This window comes from Phyllobates terribilis, unplaced genomic scaffold (assembly GCF_046119375.1).
Source record: "Phyllobates terribilis strain yellow unplaced genomic scaffold, ASM4611937v1 Scaffold_4__5_contigs__length_816908805, whole genome shotgun sequence".
Lineage (NCBI taxonomy): Eukaryota > Metazoa > Chordata > Amphibia > Anura > Dendrobatidae > Phyllobates > Phyllobates terribilis.
In genome coordinates, this window is record NW_027362764.1 from 156280086 (window position 1) to 156299246 (window position 19161).

At 46.0% G+C, this 19161-nt stretch overlaps 1 protein-coding gene across 5 annotated transcripts in view; it reads right to left on the reverse strand.

Annotated features, from left to right (window-relative positions):
• AHR (aryl hydrocarbon receptor) overlaps nucleotides 1–4211 on the reverse strand; it is a 143481-nt gene extending 139270 nt beyond the window's left edge. For 4 of the 5 annotated variants that reach the window (XM_073677853.1, XM_073677852.1, XM_073677850.1 and 1 more), the window contains exon 1: nucleotides 3809–4211. In XM_073677853.1, the coding sequence (XP_073533954.1) occupies nucleotides 3809–3864 (56 nt within the window). In that variant the 5' untranslated portion in view covers nucleotides 3865–4211. Of the gene's footprint in view, nucleotides 1–3156; nucleotides 3208–3808 lie in introns of those variants that run through there. The other variant, XM_073677851.1, reaches the window with a different exon arrangement.
• Nucleotides 4212–19161: the final 14950 nt, after the last annotated feature.

Consider the following 19161-nt stretch of genomic DNA (forward strand, 5'->3'; position numbering starts at 1 on the left):
TGTGGTAAACCATGGGATAATATATGTGAGCAGCAGAGTGATTAGATTTCGCAGTTAGGCCACCACTTAGAGACATGGCCCTACAGTCATGTGTGTACATAACCCTATTACACCGTCCATGTCTCCTCTGTGGAAGGTCGCCTGCTCTCCACACCCTTCCCGAGCTGCTAACAAAGCAAAGCGCATCTAACTGAATAAGAAGAAAATAAAAGAGCTCGGCGTTCAGCAAGTTCATGTCATGTACAACGTCAAGGCACAAAACAAGAAGGAGCGCAGGAACTGCTCGATAAACACTTGATTTAAAGCAGAGCTCCTAAAACTGGAAAACAACCTGTGAAAATCTCCTCCGCTCGCTGCTAGAACTGCGCAGGATACAAGTAACAGTCATTATTGCTGGAAGGCTAAAAGGACTGAAGATCCTTCTAAATAAAGACCAAAGGTCTTCCCGCTGTCCTCTGACATATTATTTGGCATGGAGCCCACCCTTCCTGCATTGTAACATACCACTAAGCCGTCATTAACCCCTTCACGGCCTCGTAAACTCTAGAGCCAAGAAGCAGATGCAGGAGCTACCTTCAGCATTTCACCTGCACCTAAAATACACTAATAAATAGAGCTTGGGACATGCCAGATACACCCATGATCAAAGCTGTAGGGGGTATCGTTCTAAGCGATTCTCCTCTGCCCATCCTGAAAAAGACTCTGTTTACAAAAAAGTAGAAACTTTCAAGCGAAGTTACAACTAAAAGTCTCCAAAACGATAAACAAACAATTCACAAAGTGCAACACAAGCAAAAAATAAATAAGTAAATTAAAAAAAATAATAATACAAGTCACTATACGTGCACAGAGCTAAGGAAACAAAGGGTTAATCAAATTAATAATTTACTAGCACAGCTAGCTAGGATATGAGAAGGCAATAAAAAAAAAAAAATCATACAACTGCATCAATAGACAGCAAAAAAAATAAATAAATAAAAGAGTAATAAAGTATCAAACTTGAAAATATTTAGCAAGGAAATATGCAGATATTCCAATAGTAAGATTTGTATTGTTTATTTTATTTTATTGGGCACTGTTGACACATTGTGTATTTGCTGCAGATTTTACAAAGTTTCTCTATTATACTTATTTTTAATACTTTTCTCCACTTGCATCCAAAAACGCTCTATAGACAAAAATAAAATAAAAATATTTATAAAAAAAAAAAAATCACTGTGGAAAGTATTATATTAAACTAGAAATGTCTATGAGATATTCAGATTAATATTTGCATCTATGGATGAACCCTCACATATAAAAAGGACGGTCATGAGTGAGGACTCTCCGCGCACCATCTCGGAGCTTGCATCCTGCCTCGGTTAACTGATGTGACGAATCCCAGCATTTTTACTACATTTCCAGTCATACGCCCCCCCACCCCCACCCAACCTCTAATGTTAGGATGACAGTCAAAGTAGTATCATCCTACAGGTCCCAACAAGCAGCGCTCCCACCACCGTCTGCAGAAGTGGCACGAAATAGAAGGAAGGAGGCCCCTCGGATTACACCCCCTGCTCTCTACTACTAGGTCGTCTTTCTGTTTGTTTCTTACAAATTCCAAAAAAAAAAAAAAAGAAAACAGAATTTCCCATGATGCGTCCGCCGTCTCGATTTCATGATGGTGACATAAACCACTGCTGGTCAGTGCAAGATTCCCAGAAAAATATATCCATTTCCTGCATCGGGGAATAAGCGGGTTTGCTCCATGCTTGGATTGTGAGAAATCGGAGACTGGGATGGATGCAATCTCCTGACTATAGACAAAATATGCGTGTGCGTTACAGAACTATTTCATAACTTCATTGTTCTGATATTTACATGACTCATCCTGGAGCTGAAGAACGGGAAGGAGACGAGATGGAAGATTCAGCCACCATTAGAAATACACAATCACATAAAGCAGATACAGATAATTCTTTCTATAGATCTTTATATAAGGGAACACCGATACTCCACTTCCAACCTGGGTTCAGGAATCGCCTCTTTCCTTCATCCAAGGCAAATTTTCACTTTGCTGCCATGGACCTATGTCCATATACTGAGGCTGTGGCTGGTTGGCACCCACCCTGGCACATGCCCCTCCGCCTACGCCCCTGCTTTGACCAATACAATAGCGTAGATCTCCATTTATAAAAACAAAACAGCTAAATAACAGACAAGTGTTAATGCACTCGGGATACGTGGCTACGCCTCTATCAGCATGGCAGGCAATCACTGACCACAACTGATAGACAGGAGCCGATAGGAAAGTTCTCTGTAGGGCCCAAATAGCTTAAAAAAAAACAAAACTTTTCTTTGTTAATACTGCAGACGATATAAGCAATAATATACATAACACAAATTATATGGATTAGTGAGGAAGAGCTGGAGAACGACAGGGAAAAGAAGCCACTGAACAATAATGGGTGGAGCAGCCTCAGAAAAACAGCACAAAGTGCCGAAAATGGCCAGTGAGGGTCTTATTGTGCGGCAGCACCAGGGTCTAACACAAAAGTAGGCAACGAGGGGTTAAGCACCCGCACCCCAAGTGCAATCTGATGTAATACAGGGTTAACAACATCTTTCTGTACATCCAGGACCCTTCCCAGTATAGAGGACAGTCCTCATCATTAACCCCATCCTCCCCAACACCTTATATAACAGGAGCAGACAGGCTTTTTCCTCTTTCAACATCAATGCAGATGTTAAAAAGTAAAGAAGGTCAGCGGAGCTGCGATGTCCGACTGCAAGTCCTATCTCCAAGTATCTGACCTACATCTGCAGATGGCACCACTTATCAGCACACAGGGGGCGCCGCTTATCCGAAGGACAGACTGTAATATCTACATTACCAGATGTGGCAACGTTCAATGTCAGAAAAATGTAACTATAGTAAAATATATCTATTATATGTACAGTAGTATACACTACATAGCACACACACCAACATATATGTGTCTAGTATGTGTACATACAGTGTAGTGTGTAATATACACCATAATGGAATCATCATAACCTTCATATAGCGCCAACATATTCAGCAGCACTTTACAACTCCTGCAAATTATATATATAACCACACTGTACACACACTACATATAGAGTGAGCAGGCAGTGTCCCCTCCATGCCAGCACCTCTGCCCCGTCCCCTCCATGCCAGCACCTCTGCCCCGTCCCCTCCATGCCAGCACCTCAGCCCCGTCCCCTCCATGCCAGCACCTCAGCCCCGTCCCCTCCATGCCAGCACCTCAGCCCCGTCCCCTCCATGCCAGCACCTCAGCCCCGTCCCCTCCATGCCAGCACCTCTGCCCCGTCCCCTCCATGCCAGCACCTCTGCCCCGTCCCCTCCATGCCAGCACCTCTGCCCCGTCCCCTCCATGCCAGCACCTCTGCCCCGTCCCCTCCATGCCAGCACCTCAGCCCCGTCCCCTCCATGCCAGCACCTCAGCCCCGTCCCCTCCATGCCAGCACCTCTGCCCCGTCCCCTCCATGCCAGCACCTCTGCCCCGTCCCCTCCATGCCAGCACCTCTGCCCCGTCCCCTCCATGCCAGCACCTCTGCCCCGTCCCCTCCATGCCAGCACCTCTGCCCCGTCCCCTCCATGCCAGCACCTCAGCCCCGTCCCCTCCATGCCAGCACCTCTGCCCCGCCCCCTCTGAGCAGGTCGCTCCCGTTAACCCCTGAGTGGCCGGGCCGCACACTGACATGTAATCCCGCGGCTGCCTGTGCTGCACACCGCCGGTATTAGGCCTGCAGGGACCCGTAGCGGGGCACGGGGGTGACTTACGCTTTCTGCACGGGTTTGCGCCTCTTCCTGCTGGCGTACATGATGTTGGTGTTCATGTCGCTCCTCTTCTCCAGCGCAGACTGACACGGGGGGCTCCGCCTGTGAGTGGTGGGTTTCTGCTGTCCTCCTTCCTGCCAGACCAGCAGCGGGCGCACAGATCCAATCCCAGGTCCGGAGAGTTTCGGGGCTTTACGTCCTAATCAGCACATTGGTGGCGGCGAGCAGAGCCGACAGAGTGAAACTCCGGAGAGGGGCCGTCACTGCTGCCGGAGAGGATGGCACCGCCCCGCGCCGCCTGCTTCTGCTACTGCTGCTGCTTTTTTCCTCTCTTCCCTGCCTGAACTCTCGGTAGATACGAGATCCTGGGCAGCTAAAGGACCTGTGATGATGTCACGGCAATGTGACCAGTCACGTGTTTGGGAGGCGGAGTCAAGCGCCGGGCTGTGCTGGAGTAATAGTGTCAGCTCGTGTCACAGAGTAGGTTCTTATATCACACATCACTGGGGGGTGTATAGTGACCCCGTACATGGGACCAGAGGGTCCCTGCAGCAGAGATGAGTGCTCAATGTGTATGATGCAGAGCTGTGTGTGTATGATGCAGAGCTGTGTGTGTATGATGCAGAGCTGTGTGTGTATGATGCAGAGCTATGTGTGTATGATGCAGAGCTATGTGTGTATGATGCAGAGCTATGTGTGTATGATGCAGAGCTGTGTGTGTATGATGCAGAGGTGTGTGTGTATGATGCAGAGGTGTGTGTGTATGATGCGGAGCTATGTGTGTATGATGCAGAGGTGTGTGTGTATGATGCAGAGGTGTGTGTGTATGATGCAGAGCTATGTGTGTATGATGCGGAGCTATGTGTGTATGATGCAGAGCTGTGTGTGTATGATGCAGAGCTATGTGTGTATGATGCAGAGCTATGTGTGTATGATGCAGAGCTATGTGTGTATGATGCAGAGCTATGTGTGTATGATGCAGAGCTGTGTGTGTATGATGCAGAGCTATGTGTGTATGATGCAGAGCTATGTGTGTATGATGCAGAGCTATGTGTGTATGATGCAGAGCTGTGTGTGTATGATGCAGAGGTGTGTGTGTATGATGCAGAGGTGTGTGTGTATGATGCGGAGCTATGTGTGTATGATGCAGAGGTGTGTGTGTATGATGCAGAGGTGTGTGTGTATGATGCAGAGCTATGTGTGTATGATGCGGAGCTATGTGTGTATGATGCAGAGCTGTGTGTGTATGATGCAGAGCTATGTGTGTATGATGCAGAGCTATGTGTGTATGATGCAGAGCTATGTGTGTATGATGCAGAGCTATGTGTGTATGATGCAGAGCTGTGTGTGTATGATGCAGAGCTATGTGTGTATGATGCAGAGCTATGTGTGTATGATGCAGAGCTATGTGTGTATGATGCAGAGGTGTGTGTGTATGATGCAGAGCTATGTGCACGTGTGTATGATGCAGAGCTATGTGTGTATGATGCAGAGCTATGTGCGCGTGTGTATGATGCGGAGCTGTGTGTGTATGATGCGGAGCTGTGTGTATGATGCAGAGCTATGTGCACGTGTGTATGATGCGGAGCTATGTGTGTATGATGTGGAGCTATGTGTGTATGATGCAGAGCTATGTGTGTATGATGCAGAGCTATGTGCGCATGTGTATGATGCAGAGATGTGTGTGTATGATGCAGAGCTGTGTGTGCGTGTGTGTATGATGCAGAGCTATATGCGCATGTGTGTATGATGCAGAGATGTGTGTGCATGATGCAGAGTTGTGTGTATGATGCAGAGCTGTGTGTGTATGTAACACAGGTGCCAGAATGCAACGCACAGAGACACAAGGTGGGAACAGTCAGGGGTTGATGTAACGACTTTATATGTATAACAATTATTCAGAAAGGGGGTTAGTAACAGGTAATAAACAGTAACTTGAAATGACAATAAGAAATATTTTCAGTAAATAACAGTCAAGGTCTTTAAAAAACGATGTGATGCACCCAGTCATGAGAGTCACCATGTGAGTTCTCCTTAAATGGCCCTAGTGGGGGTCACCAGGTTTTCCCGCTAGGCCGCAAGTCTCTTCCAGATAAAGTCTACCAGATCCCATTTAGCCTCCCACACACCAACCGGCCCCCTCCCAACCTGAGATCCTAATCCCAACTGTCCCCGGTACCGTGAGTGAGAGTTGGAAGTGACGGCCCTGTTTACTCGTGCGGTCCTGGCGCGTCTCTCCTGTTGCAGTCCTCTCTCAGCCCTTCTCAGCATGACCGTCGACGGTAATCTCTCAGGCTTGGTGTAAGGGGTTCCAGACCTCGGCTCTTGACAGGCAGTTCTGGGAACTTAGTGCAGATCTTGACTCTTATCAACCTGTGCAGAACTCGCTTATCAGGCAGTGTCTGACTCTGGTGCAGCACAGGCCTACGGCTGAGGCCTGTCTCGCTGGGCTCTGCGGTACCTCAGGAGCACGTCTTCTCCACTCTGCAGCCTGGCGCCAAATCTCCTTGTGTCTTGGCGCGCTGGACTTTTATATCCTGGAAATCCTTCCTGGGGGTCACCTGATCAGGTCCATCATCTGAATATGCTCGCCCTTCAACTCTTCTAGCACAACTTGGTTCCGCTTGATTTTGCCTGGCCAGCAGATGGCAATCTCTCCTCATCACTGGCACATCCTGCAAGAGTTCTCCTGATGGTTCATTGTCTTCTATTACAGGGGCAGACATACCGCTGCATCGGGGCTCGGAGGGTCATGAGGGCCCTTGCCAGGCAGCTAATATTGAGGGCAATCTGGCCTGCTTATCAGAACCCGAAGCTCCGGGGGGCCCATAGCCAGATTGCCCTCTCGTGTGCAGTGGGCTGGGAGCGCTCCCTCCAGCTCCGCTGCTGACAGGAGGAAAATGGCAGCGGAGCTGAGGGATCCGTCCTCTGCTTCCTGCCCCGCGGTTCCTCCCTGACACAGGCTCACGCAGCTTGATGACGTCATCATGCAGAGCGCGCCTGGGTCAGGGAGAAAGTTGATGGCAACGAGGAGGCTGAGAGGTAAGTTGTTTTGTTTTGTTTTTTTACTGACATGCTGGGGAGAGGAACAGGAGAATGAGGGGAGGTGGTGAGAGCAATGATGGGGCTGGGGAGAGCAATGATGAGGATGGGGAGAGCAATGGTGGGGCTGGGGAGAGCAATGATGAGGATGGAGAGCAATGATGGGGCTGGGGAGAGCAATGATGAGGATGGGGAGAGCAATGATGACAATAGGGAGAGCAATGATGGGGATGGGGAGAGCAATGATTGGGATGGTGGGGATGGAGAGATCAATGATGCGGATGGGGAGAGCAATGATGGGGTGGTGTGGATGAGGAGAGCAATGGTGGGGATGGGGAGAGTAATGATGGGGAGAGCAATGATGGGGCTGGGGAGAGAAATGACGGGGATAGCTGGGAGAGAGCAATGATGGGGGTGCTGAGACTGAGCAATGACTGGGGTTGCTGGGAGGGAACAATGATGGGGGTTGCTGGGAGAGAGCAATGATGCGGGTTGCTGGGAGAGAACAATGACGGGGGGTGCTGGGAGAGAGCAATGACAGGGGTGCTGGGAGAGAGCAATGACGGGGGGTTCACTTTGTACTGTAAAACCTTGTATATTTTCCATGTGCGCATAGCCTTACAGTTAATTGGGGAGAGTCACAGAGACTTAATAATTTATATTGTTGGCCGGTGGAGATTATAGTTAATGGGGGGCACAGTGCTGCTTATCACTTTATATTTTGATTACTAAGTGGCTAATAGTATATTAATGGGGGGTACATATCTGTAGTCGGGCGCAGTGTGGGGAAGACATGTATATATACAATATATGTGAAGTTAATTTTAGGGCTACGGTGAATATCATGACAAGTCATGGCTGGGTGATGTCGACATGAAGGTCTGACCAGATGGAGAAGAAACAGCAGAAACCAACTCTGATCAGATGAGACATCAGCGGTAAGTGCCTGGATGTCACTATGTGACTTGGAGTGATAATGTCTGTAAAATCCCTTAGGCTGCGTTCTCACATTTGTGTGAAATGTCCGTGTGTGGCCAGATTTTTTTATCGGATGGTCCACGGACTCGTAGAGCTTTATAAATCCATTCACACATCCATGAAAATCATGGATCTGAGAATGAGATCCATGAGGGTCAGAGAATGTCCTGTTCTGATCCAATTTTGAGGATCAGAATAGGACATGCTCAACACGTCTGTAAAAGCGGGCAGCACACCGACACTGCACACGGATACAGAAATGTAGCCTTATTATGTATAGCACAGTCCCTTAGTATATAGTATACTCACTTATGTATAGCACCATCCTTAGTCATATAGTTTCCTCTTTTATTATGTATAACACCGTCCCTTATTACGTACCATCCTCTCTAGCTATATATGGTGCCGTCCCTTATTATACAGCTTCCTTGGCTGTTATGTACAGTGCTGTCCCTTACATAGTGTATTCTTGTTATTTTTGTCAGTCACAGCGCCTTCTCTTTATTATATGGATTTCTCGCGTGCTGCGCCAATTCTTTGGAATGCACTACCCAGGACAGTTCGATTAATTCCCAATACCCACAGTTTCAAGCGGACCCTAAAAACCCATTTCTTTAGACTGGCGTATCGCCTCCACACACTATCTGTCCGCCCCAAGTTTTCCCCCTTATTAAAATCTTCAATTTCAGGTTCATACCAACCATGCACTTAATAGCCTCGGTCAGGACTGTACACATGCTGGCTGGCGACCAGTCCATTTATTATTATTTATCCTATTTAGTATATCAAGGCTGCATTAGACAATATATGTACATTCTACCTTTTGTGTCTCCCCCATTTCTTCATAGACTGTAAGCTTGCGAGCAGGGCCCTCACTCCTTTTGATATGAGATATGCTTATTCTGTATTGTCTGTATAAGTCCCCCCTAAAATTTGTAAAGTGCTGCGGAATATGTTGGCGCTATAAAAATAAAAATTATTATTATTATTATATAGTCGTCTCTTGTTAGATATAAAATGACTGCTGATGGAGCAGCCGGTGACCAGAAGACCAGTCCGTCAGCTCCTCCATCAGAAAAGCTTTCCCTTGCTCCATCAGCCATCATTGCATTATATATCTAACGAGAGGACTGTATGTAATAAACAACAGAGAGCTATAGATAATCCAGTATGTAAGGGATGGTGCTGTACATAACAAGAGGAGGGCACTGTGTAATAAGGGGCAGCAATATACGTAATTAAGGAGGCTATGTAAGAGGTATATACAGTACTGACCAAAAGTTTGGACAAACCTCATTTAAAGATTTTTCTGTATTTTCATGACTATGAAAATTGTACATTCACACTGAAGGCATCAAAACTATGAATTAACACATGTGGAATTATATACTTAACAAAAAAGTGTGAAACAACTGAAAATTTGTCTTATATTCTTGGTTCTTCAAAGTAGCCACCTTTTTCTTTGATGACTGCCTTGCACACTCTTGGCATTCTCTTGATGAGCTTCAAGAGGTAGTCACCGGAAATGGTTTTCACTTCACAGGTGTGCCCTGTCAGGTTTAATAAGTGGGATTTCTTGCCTTATAAATGGGGTTGGGACCATCAGTTGTGTTGTGCAGAAGTCTGGTGGATACACAGCTGATAGTCCTACTGAATAGCCTGTTGTTTTCCCAATTTTTCACACTGACTGACCTTCATTTCTTAAAGTAATGATGGCCACTCGTTTTTCTTTACTTAGCTGCTTTTTTCTTGCCATAATACAAATTCTAACAGTCTATTCAGTAGGACTATCAGCTGTGTATCCACCAGACTTCTGCACAACACAACTGATGGTCCCAACCCCATTTATAAGGCAAGAAATCCCACTTATTAAACCTGACAGGGCACACCTGTGAAGTGAAAACCATTTCCGGTGACTACCTCTTGAAGCTCATCAAGAGAATGCCAAGAGTGTGCAAAGCAGTCATCAAAGCAAAAGGTGGCTACTTTGAAGAACCTAGAATATAAGATATATTTTCAGTTGTTTCACACTTTTTTGTTAAGTATATAATTCCACATGTGTTAATTCATACTTTTGATGCCTTCAGTGTGAATGTACAATTTTCATAGTCAAGAAAATACAGAAAACTCTTTAAATGAGAAGGTGTGTCCAAACTTTTGGTCTGTACTGTATGTGTGTGTGTGGCTATATATACATCTGTAGCTTTGTTGTCAGAAAAGGTGGGGGGCCCAGACACATTTCTTGCACCGGGGTCCCAAGCAGTCAGTGTCCTCCCGTTCTACATGTTCAATGTACATGATGCGGAGCTGTGTGTGCAATGTGTATGATGCAGATTTGTGTGTTAGGCCATGGCCCCACTATCAGTATTTGGTCAGTATTCGGTTAGTATTTTTTCTCAGGAGTGGGAACTAAAACCAGGCGTGGGTGATAAATGCAGAATTGGTGACTTGTTTCTATTATACCTTTTCTCTGATTCTTCCTCACTTGGTTTTGGCTGCCACGACTGAGAAAAAAATACTGACCGAATACTGATAGTGAGGCCGTGACCTAATTTGTATTGTGGTGGAGCTGTGTATTTACATGAAACAGAGCTGTGTGCAATGAGTATGATGTGAGCCTGTGAGTAATGTCCATAAGGCTGAGCTGTGCATTTAATCCCTTAATAACATCCAATTTTTGTTTTTCCTCTTTTGATTTTTTTCCTCCCTTTTCATTGCAGAACCAGTTGCAGAGCGGTGAAATGGTGAAAATAACACAATTCCATCATTGATTTTTGGGTTTTCTTCTATTTCTAATGGCTTCAAAATGTTGAGCTTGGAAAGTGTGAAAGAAAATGTTCTTTGTGTCGCCATATTCCATGGCTCAAAACATTTATAGTTTTCCTACGATGGAGCTTGTCTTTTTTGTGCACCGAACTGTAGTTTTAATTGGTACAGTTGTGGGATACAAACAATGTTTTGACCAATGATGAGGTGTGGTGACCAAAAAATGGCAATTTTGGCTTCTCAGTTTTTTTTCTGTATGGATTTCCCCCATTATGGGTTAGATAATATGTTGAGAGGTCAACCTTTAGTTCAGAAGTCACTGTTCAGAGTTCAGCACTTTACAGTTCAAGTTTAGTGATGCTCGTTGCTCAGGTCGAACAAATTGGAATACTCGGGTGCTCGGTCCGAGTAACGAGCCCAATGTAAGTCTATGGAAAGCTTGAGCGTTTTTCAGGCGGCTCCCCCCAGCGGTCTGCAGAGGGCCTAACAATTGCCCAAATCTATGGGAACAGTGCTCAAGTGACATGGGAACAGCATGGGGAAGACCCCTGGAAGCATCTCTGACTCCCAGGTCACTGCTGTCAACATTGTCAGAGGTATTACGCCACTTTTACGGACTCACAATAAAACATACAAAAACGAAACCTAAATGGATTTTCTTGAGAAATATGTTAAGGAACATCCTTTCCAGGGTAATGACTTGTATATAAGGCAAAATAAATATACAAAAACAAAAATGCTCCTCCACACCTTGGGCTATGTTCACACGTTGCATTTTTGCACTTTTGCATTGCATTCAATCGTGACAAATGCATTCACCGGGAAATGTCATTTTAACATTTTACAACCTTATCTGGACATGTGGTATGTGAAACAACATCAGACACATCTTGTTTCATTCATGAAGGAGGGATTGTGGTAGTCACAAACACTATTTTTACAGCCTTACTATTCTTAAAGGGCCAGCAGCTGGCCATGCTTTCTTGTTCCCATTATTAAAGAGTGGTTCTCCTATACTGTTATTACGTATGCAGTGAGTGCAAGGGCTGCCAAAAATTTGGATGCACCCCAATACCCCTTTGAAGAGACATAGAGGAGGGCCTCAGTAAAAAAAATGTTCCCATTATAAAGGAGTTGGTCTCCTATAGTGGTAATGTCCATGTTGTGACTGCAAGGGCTGCCAAAATTTGGGAAAAACCCCACTAACAATTTAAAGACACATATAGCTGGGCAACAGTAACGAGTATGACATGTTCCCATTAGAAAGGAGAGGGTCAGCTATCCAGTTATAGGGTATTCAGCGAGTTCAACAGCTGCAAAAATTTAGGAAAAACCAAACTAATTTAAAGACACATAGAGCTGGGCCACGGTAACAACATGTTCCCATTAGATAGGGGAGGGTCTGCTATCCAGTTATAGGGTATTCAGTGGGCCCACCTGCTGCCAAAATTTAGGAAAAACCCTACTAACAATTTAAAGATACATGGAGCTAGACTACAGTAATGAATACGACATGTTCCTATTATAAAGGAGTGGGTCTCCCATACTGTTTGCCTATGGAGTGAATGCAACGGCTGCCAAAAATGTGGAGAAGCTCCAGTGTCCCTTGCAAGAGAGGTAGAGATCGGACAGCCTCCTGAAAACAATGTTCCCATTATTAGGAAGTGGGTCTCCCATACTGTTTGCCTATGCAGTGAATGCAACGGCTGCCAAAAATTTGGAGGCACTCCAATGCCCCTTGCAAGAGACGTAGAGATTGGAGCGCCTTCTGAAAACAATGTTCCCATTATTAAGAAGTGGGTCTCCCATAACGTTTTCCTATGCAGTGAAGCAACGGCTGCCAAAAATTTGGAGGAATTCCAATGTCCCTTGCAAGAGACGAAGATATGGTGATATGGTAGATATGGTGGTGATATGGAGGAGGAGAAGGAGGAGGACGAGAGCAAATAGACAAAATCAGGAAGCGTATACCCATGTCTGGGTGTGAGTTAGACCTCCCAAAACCACTGTATTTGAGTTTATGTTACGCTGCTATCATTCGGTGGTGTTCAGAAGTCTGGCCCAATCCAGCCCTTGTTCATTTTTATAAGAGTCAGCCTGTCAGCATTTTCAGTAGACAGGCGGATGTGCCTATCAGTTATAATTCCACCGGCGGCACTGAAAACACACTCTGACAAAACTCTATTGGCAGGGCAGGCCAGGACCTCCAAGGCGTAGAGAGACAGTTCATGCTACGTGTCCAGCTTGGATACCCAATACTTATAAGCCACAGAGGAATCACGGAAAATGTTGGTACGGTCGGCAAGGTACTCCCTCACCATCTTCTGAAACTTGTACCCCGCGTTTCAGGGCCTGTGCGATGGAAGCATCTGAGAAAACTGTCCCAGAACTTTGACAGTGTTCCCTTGCCTCTCCTGGTTTGTATTTTTGTCTCTCTCGCCTGTACTGTACTCCTTCGTTGTCCAACGAACTGTGACCTCTGCCGCCAGCGATTTCAGATGGCAATTTTTTCAGTAATTCCGCAACAAGTGCCTTCTCGTACTGCTCCATTTTATTAAGCCTGTTCTGCGCGGGAATAAGAGACAGAAAGTTCTTGTAGTGTGGGTCTAGAAGTGTGACCAACCAGTAATGACTGTCACCCAAAATTTGGACAACGCAAGGGTCACGGGAAAGGCAGCGTAACATAAACTCAGCCATGTGTGCCAGACTGCAAAGAGGCAAGACTTCCGTGTCCTCACCAAGAGGAAGACTGACCATATTCTCCTCCTCTTCCATCTCCTCTTCCTCCTGCTCCCTGTCCTCAGGCCATCCACGCTGAACAGACAGTATTACAGTTGTGCAGGTAGTACCGTCTATAGCACAGGAAACTAGCTTCTGTTCTTCCTCCTCCTCTTCCTCATTGTCACCCAATCCAGATTGGGATGAGATGAGGCTGGGCTGTGTGGCATCACCCTGTATGGTTCCTTGCTCCATCTCATCATGCTCCACCTGCAATGCATCCTCTTTAATTGTGAGCAGAGAGCGTTTCAGAAAACAGAGAAGCGGAATGGTGATGCTAATTATGGCTTCATCGCCACTCACCATCTTGGTGGAGTCCTCAAAATTTTGGAGGATGGTACATATGTATGACATCCATGTCCACTCCTGAGATCTTACGCACACAGGCGGCGTACTTTGACAAGCAGATCTGGGTAGGTTTTGAGAAACCGCTGAACCACGAGGTTAAGCACATGGGCTAGGCATGGTACGTGTGTGAGATCGCCTCAGAGCCACCACCAGGTTTCGGCTATTGTCACACATGACCATGCCTGGCTGTAGGGTCAGCGGTGTCAGCCACAGATCTGCCTGCTCTTTCAGAGCTGTCCACAACTCTTCAGCGTTGTGCGTTTTGTCACCTAAGCATTTTAGCTTCAGCACAGCCTGTTGCCGCTTGGCTAAGGCAGTTCTTCCAGCTTGCGACTGATGTGGTAATTTTGGAGATGGAGGCTGAAGAGGAGGAGGATGAGGAGGTGCTGTAGAATGTGGGGGCAACCCTGATTGACTCAGGGCCCACAATCCTTGGCATCGGGAGGACGTGTTCCATCCCAAGGTCCGACTGGGTCCCGGCTTCCACTATATTAACCCTGTGTGCCATCAGCGAGATGTACCATCCCTGCCCACAAGCACTTATCCACGTGTCCGTGGTTAGGTGGACTTTCCCAGTAACTGCGTTGTTGCGGGCACAACTAAAATTGTGGGACATATGCTCGTGTAATGCGGGGATGGCACACTGGGAAAAATAGTGGCGGCTGGGGACCGAGTACCGAGGGACCGCCACCGCCATCAGGTTACGGGAAGCTTCCATCTCCACAAGCCTAAAAGGCAACATTTCGAGTGCAAGCACTCGCGAACTGTGTGAATTTAGTAGCGTGGCCTGTGGGGCGTTGGCTGCGTATTTGCGCTTGCGTTCCAAGGACTGGGGTAGGGACAACTGAACGCTGCGTTGGGATAAGAACGTGGACGTGCTTGCTGATGGTGCTAGTTGAGAGTGTGCAACTACACATGCAGGGCAGGAGGCATCGTCACATGCGCCATGGACAGGGGATTGGCGTGTACGCACAACAGCGGAAGAAGCAGTGGTGTCACCCGCAGACACTGTTTCAGGATCCTGGGGTTCGGCCCACTTAGTCAGGTGCTTTGCTTCCATGTGCCTGATCATGCTGGTGGTGGTCAGGCTGCTAGTTTTGCTACCCCTGCTGATGCTGGCCTGGCAGGTGGTGCAAATGGCCTTTTTAGGGTTGGCTGCAGTGTCTTTAAAAAAAAACAAGACTTGGGAAGACCTAACAGTTGTACTGGCAACTTCCATCGGTTCGGCGTTACAAGGAACTCTTTTCCGATTTGTGTCTGCAGCCACCACACTGCCTTTTCCTGCCTGTTGTGGTGCTACGCCTCCCTCCCCCTGTGTGCTGCTGTCTTCGCTCTGTATGTCTCCCTGCCAGGTTGGGTCAGTTACTATATCATCCACCACCTCGTCTTCCGCACCCTGGTCCTCCTCCTGACTTTCTGGCAATTGTGTCTCATCATTATCATCATCCACCCCTTGCGACAGTAATTGCATTTTCCCACCGTTGCCTTTGTGTGACCGTGGCTGCTCCAATATTTGGGCATCACTACACGCGTTCTCCTCTTGACTTACTTGAAGCTGGCCAGGCGAGAGGCCCAAATCTATAAATGGAAAAGTGAACTGCTCTTCAGAGTGTCCAAGTGTGGGATCAGTTGTCTCCGGGCACTCTGCATGGTGGGAGGAAGGAGGATCAGGGTGAGGAATATGTGGTCCAGACTCACAGCTACTGAGACTTGACCGTGTGGAAGACAGGGTGGTGATGGTGGCAAAGTGACGAGAAGCATTATCTGCTATCCACCCAACAAACTTTTGACTCTGCTCTGGGTTCAATAGTGGTGTACTGCCGTCCCCTAGTAATTGGGACAGGAAGGTCGAGCGGCAAGATGTGGGTGTTTGTTGTGGCACAATTTCAGCTTGCCCTCGGCCTCTGCCTCTGAATGCACCATCACGTCCACTTCCCCGTCCCTTACCAAGCACCTTGCCCATTTTAAATGGAGGACGATATTTTCCACTTTCACGAGAAATGGCTGATTTTGGAACGAAGTTATATGTGATACGTCTGACAGAGAACCACGGTTTTAAATAGCAGGCCTGTAATTTATTAATATTCTACACAGAGACCTAGTGTGAATAGCTTGACCAACACATTGCAACGAAATGGAAGGCAGAAATAGCTGATTTTGGAACACTGTTATAGGTGATATGTCAGACAGAGAACCACGGTTTTAAATAGCAGGCCTGTAATTTACTAATATTATTCTACACAGAGACCTGGTGTGAACAGCTTGACCGACACACTGCAACAAAATGAAAATGGAAGAAATGGCTGATTTTGGAACACTGTTATAGGTGATATGTCTGACAGAGAACCACGGTTTTAAATAGCAGGCCTGTAATTTATTAATATTATTCTACACAGAGACCTAGTGTGAATAGCTTGACCAACACACTGCAACGAAATGGAAAAGGAGGCCAATATTTTCCACGTTCAGTTCAAATTTCTGGATTTTTATCGCTGTAATATGGAACAGATCAGGCTGTATTCTGCAATGCTAACAAGCAAATGGAGCAGAAAAATGGTGTACTCTGGATTGCTTTTTAAGCAAATAACCAGGATTAAGATAAAAAAAAAATTTACCCTGGCCCCTGATATCTGGGGCTATGTCTACAAATATCTGTAATTATTACAGCAGCAGCAGACAGGACGTTCAATGGACCCTCTTGCGCTATATGCACTGCAGTCTGCCACATACTCTGCCTGCCTGCCTAACACTGATTATATGCAGCTGGATTAGTCTTCAGAAGGACTGTTAGTTCAGATGGATATATATATATGTATATATGTTGTGGAATACTTATACTAACTATAAACAAGCAAATCTCTCCCTGACTCAGCAGTACCTCTCCCTACTCCCCCTGATTCCGGGGTAGAATGTGACGAGCGTGGTGGCGCCAGGTCTTATATAGACCTGATGACGCTGTGCGGCCAGTCAATCACTGTAATGCCACAACCAACATGGCTATACCATTACAGTGCGTGGCATGCAATCCCTACATGTTCATTGGCTTTCTAAAGAGCGCCAAACATGCAGTAAGGGGACCCGAGTTCCCGCCAAAGCACCCCGGAAATATTGGCCGAGCTTGTCGAGCACCGTGATGCTCGGGCGAGTACCGAGCAGTGGCGAGCTCGTTCGCTCATCACTATTCAAGTTCGCTCATCTCTAGTAAGGATGGATGTGTTGATATTTTGGTTATATTTTTATTGCATTTCTTTGTCCCATCAGCTGTTTGTCGTTTACACCCCCCATTTATAACATGTCCTCTGTACCTCCAGACAAAATCTGCTGAGGCCATTTTTATGTACCCTCTATTCAACTTTTACATTTTTGCAGTTCAGTACAAATGTCAGGGCCTATGCGTCAGCTCCATATAATAACAGAAGACTTACATAGTAACACAATGGGGCCCATGACCCGGCACTCCTCTCGCAGGGTGAAGTGAGCGAGCTGACATAGGTGACTGAGTTCTGATAATAATTATTGACCAGACGACAGCTGATCGGTGGGGGAGGCAGGGGTCGGACCTCCACTGATCTAATATTGATGTCCTATCCTACAGTTCAGTTCTGAACAGTCCCTTTAAATTCAGCCATAGGCTATGTTCACACATGTTTTTTTCTGCTGCAAATCTGCTGCTAACTTTTCTCTGGCAGGAAAACAGCTGCATTAAAAATGCAGGTTTTGTTGCGTTTATTGTTGCGTTTTATGCTGCGTTTTTTTGACCACCCATTACTTCCTATGGGTGAAAAACGCTGAAAATACCCAGCAAAAACACTGAAAGAAGTGACATGCTCTATTTTCCAAATACGCAAGCAAGGCAGAAAATACGCACCAAGCAAAAAGTAACGTGTGAACAGAGAATTCTGGTTTCTCATAGACTTTGCTGCAAGACACAGCTGAAAAGTTGCATAAAAATCTGCTGCTAAATATGCTGCAAAACTCAACCAATGTGAACATAGCCATAATATGGATACTCAAATGTGACTTTTATCCCTTGCCTTCACATCTAATTTTCATATTTACATTTACCTTTTTCCCTCGCCTTATTCCAAGAGCCATAATTTTTTATATTTAATTTTGTAAGACGAGTTGTAGTTTTGAATGACAACATTCAGAGGGATGAAATGATGAAAAAAATGCAATCCTGTCATTGATGTTTGAGTTTTGTTTTTACGGTATTCATTGCATGGTTAAAAATAGTTAGTATGATTACGGCGATATCAAACTTGCCTAGATTTTTCCATTTTGCAAGACCCATAACGTTTGTATTTTTCTGTCCATTTGATTTGTGAGGGCTTTATTTTGCGTGCTGAAATAATAGTTTGAGTGATATCATCTTGGGATACATGCAATGTTTGTCTTGCGTTTTAATTTTTTTTTTTTTTAGAGAAATAAGGTAACTAAAAAGCCGCAATTCTAGACATTTTTTTGTTCTTCTCTTTGTATGGCGTTTAAAGTATGGATTAATTCATTTTCTATTTTGATTGATCAGACTTTTTTACAGATGCAGATTCCAGATGTATATTTTTTTTAATACATTTCTTTTTAATCAGGAAAAAGAGGGGTGATTCGAATTTTCATGTTTTTATATATACAGTATATATACACTGCTCAAAAAAATAAAGGGAACACAAACAACAGAATATAACTCCAAGTAAATCAAACTTCTGTGACATCAAACTGTCCACTTAGGAAGCAACACTGATTGACAATCAATTTCACATGCTGTTGTGCAAATGGAATAGACAATAGATGGAAATTATTGGCAATTATCAAGACACCCTCAATAAAGGAGTGGTTCTGCAGCTGCGGACCACAGACCACATCTCAGTACCAATGCTTTCTGGCTGATGTTTTGGTCACTTTTGAATGTTGGTTGTGTTTTCACACTCGTGGTAGCATGAGACGGACTCTACAACCCACAGAAGTTGCTCAGGTAGTGCAGCTCATCCAGGATGGCACATCAATGTGAGCTGTGGCAAGAAGGTTTGCTGTGTCTGTCAGCGTAGTGTCCAGAGGCTGGAGGCACTACCAGGAGACAGGCCAGTACACCAGGAGACGTGGAGGGGGCCGTAGGAGGGCAACAAGCCAGCAGCAGGACCGCTACCTCCACCTTTGTGCAAGGAGGAACAGGAGGAGCACTGCCAGAGCCCTGCAAAATGACCTCCAGCAGGCCACAAATGTGCATGTGTCTGCACAAACGGTTAGAAACCGACTCCATGAGGGTGGTATGAGGGCCCGACGTCCACAGATGGGGGTTGTGCTCACAGCCCAACACTGTTCAGGACGTGGCATTTCTTTGGAGGGCCGCACAGCCCTCCATGAGCTCGCCAGACGTAGCCTGACTGCTATTAGGTACCGAGATGAGATCCTCAGACCCCTTGTGAGACCATATGCTGGTGCGGTTG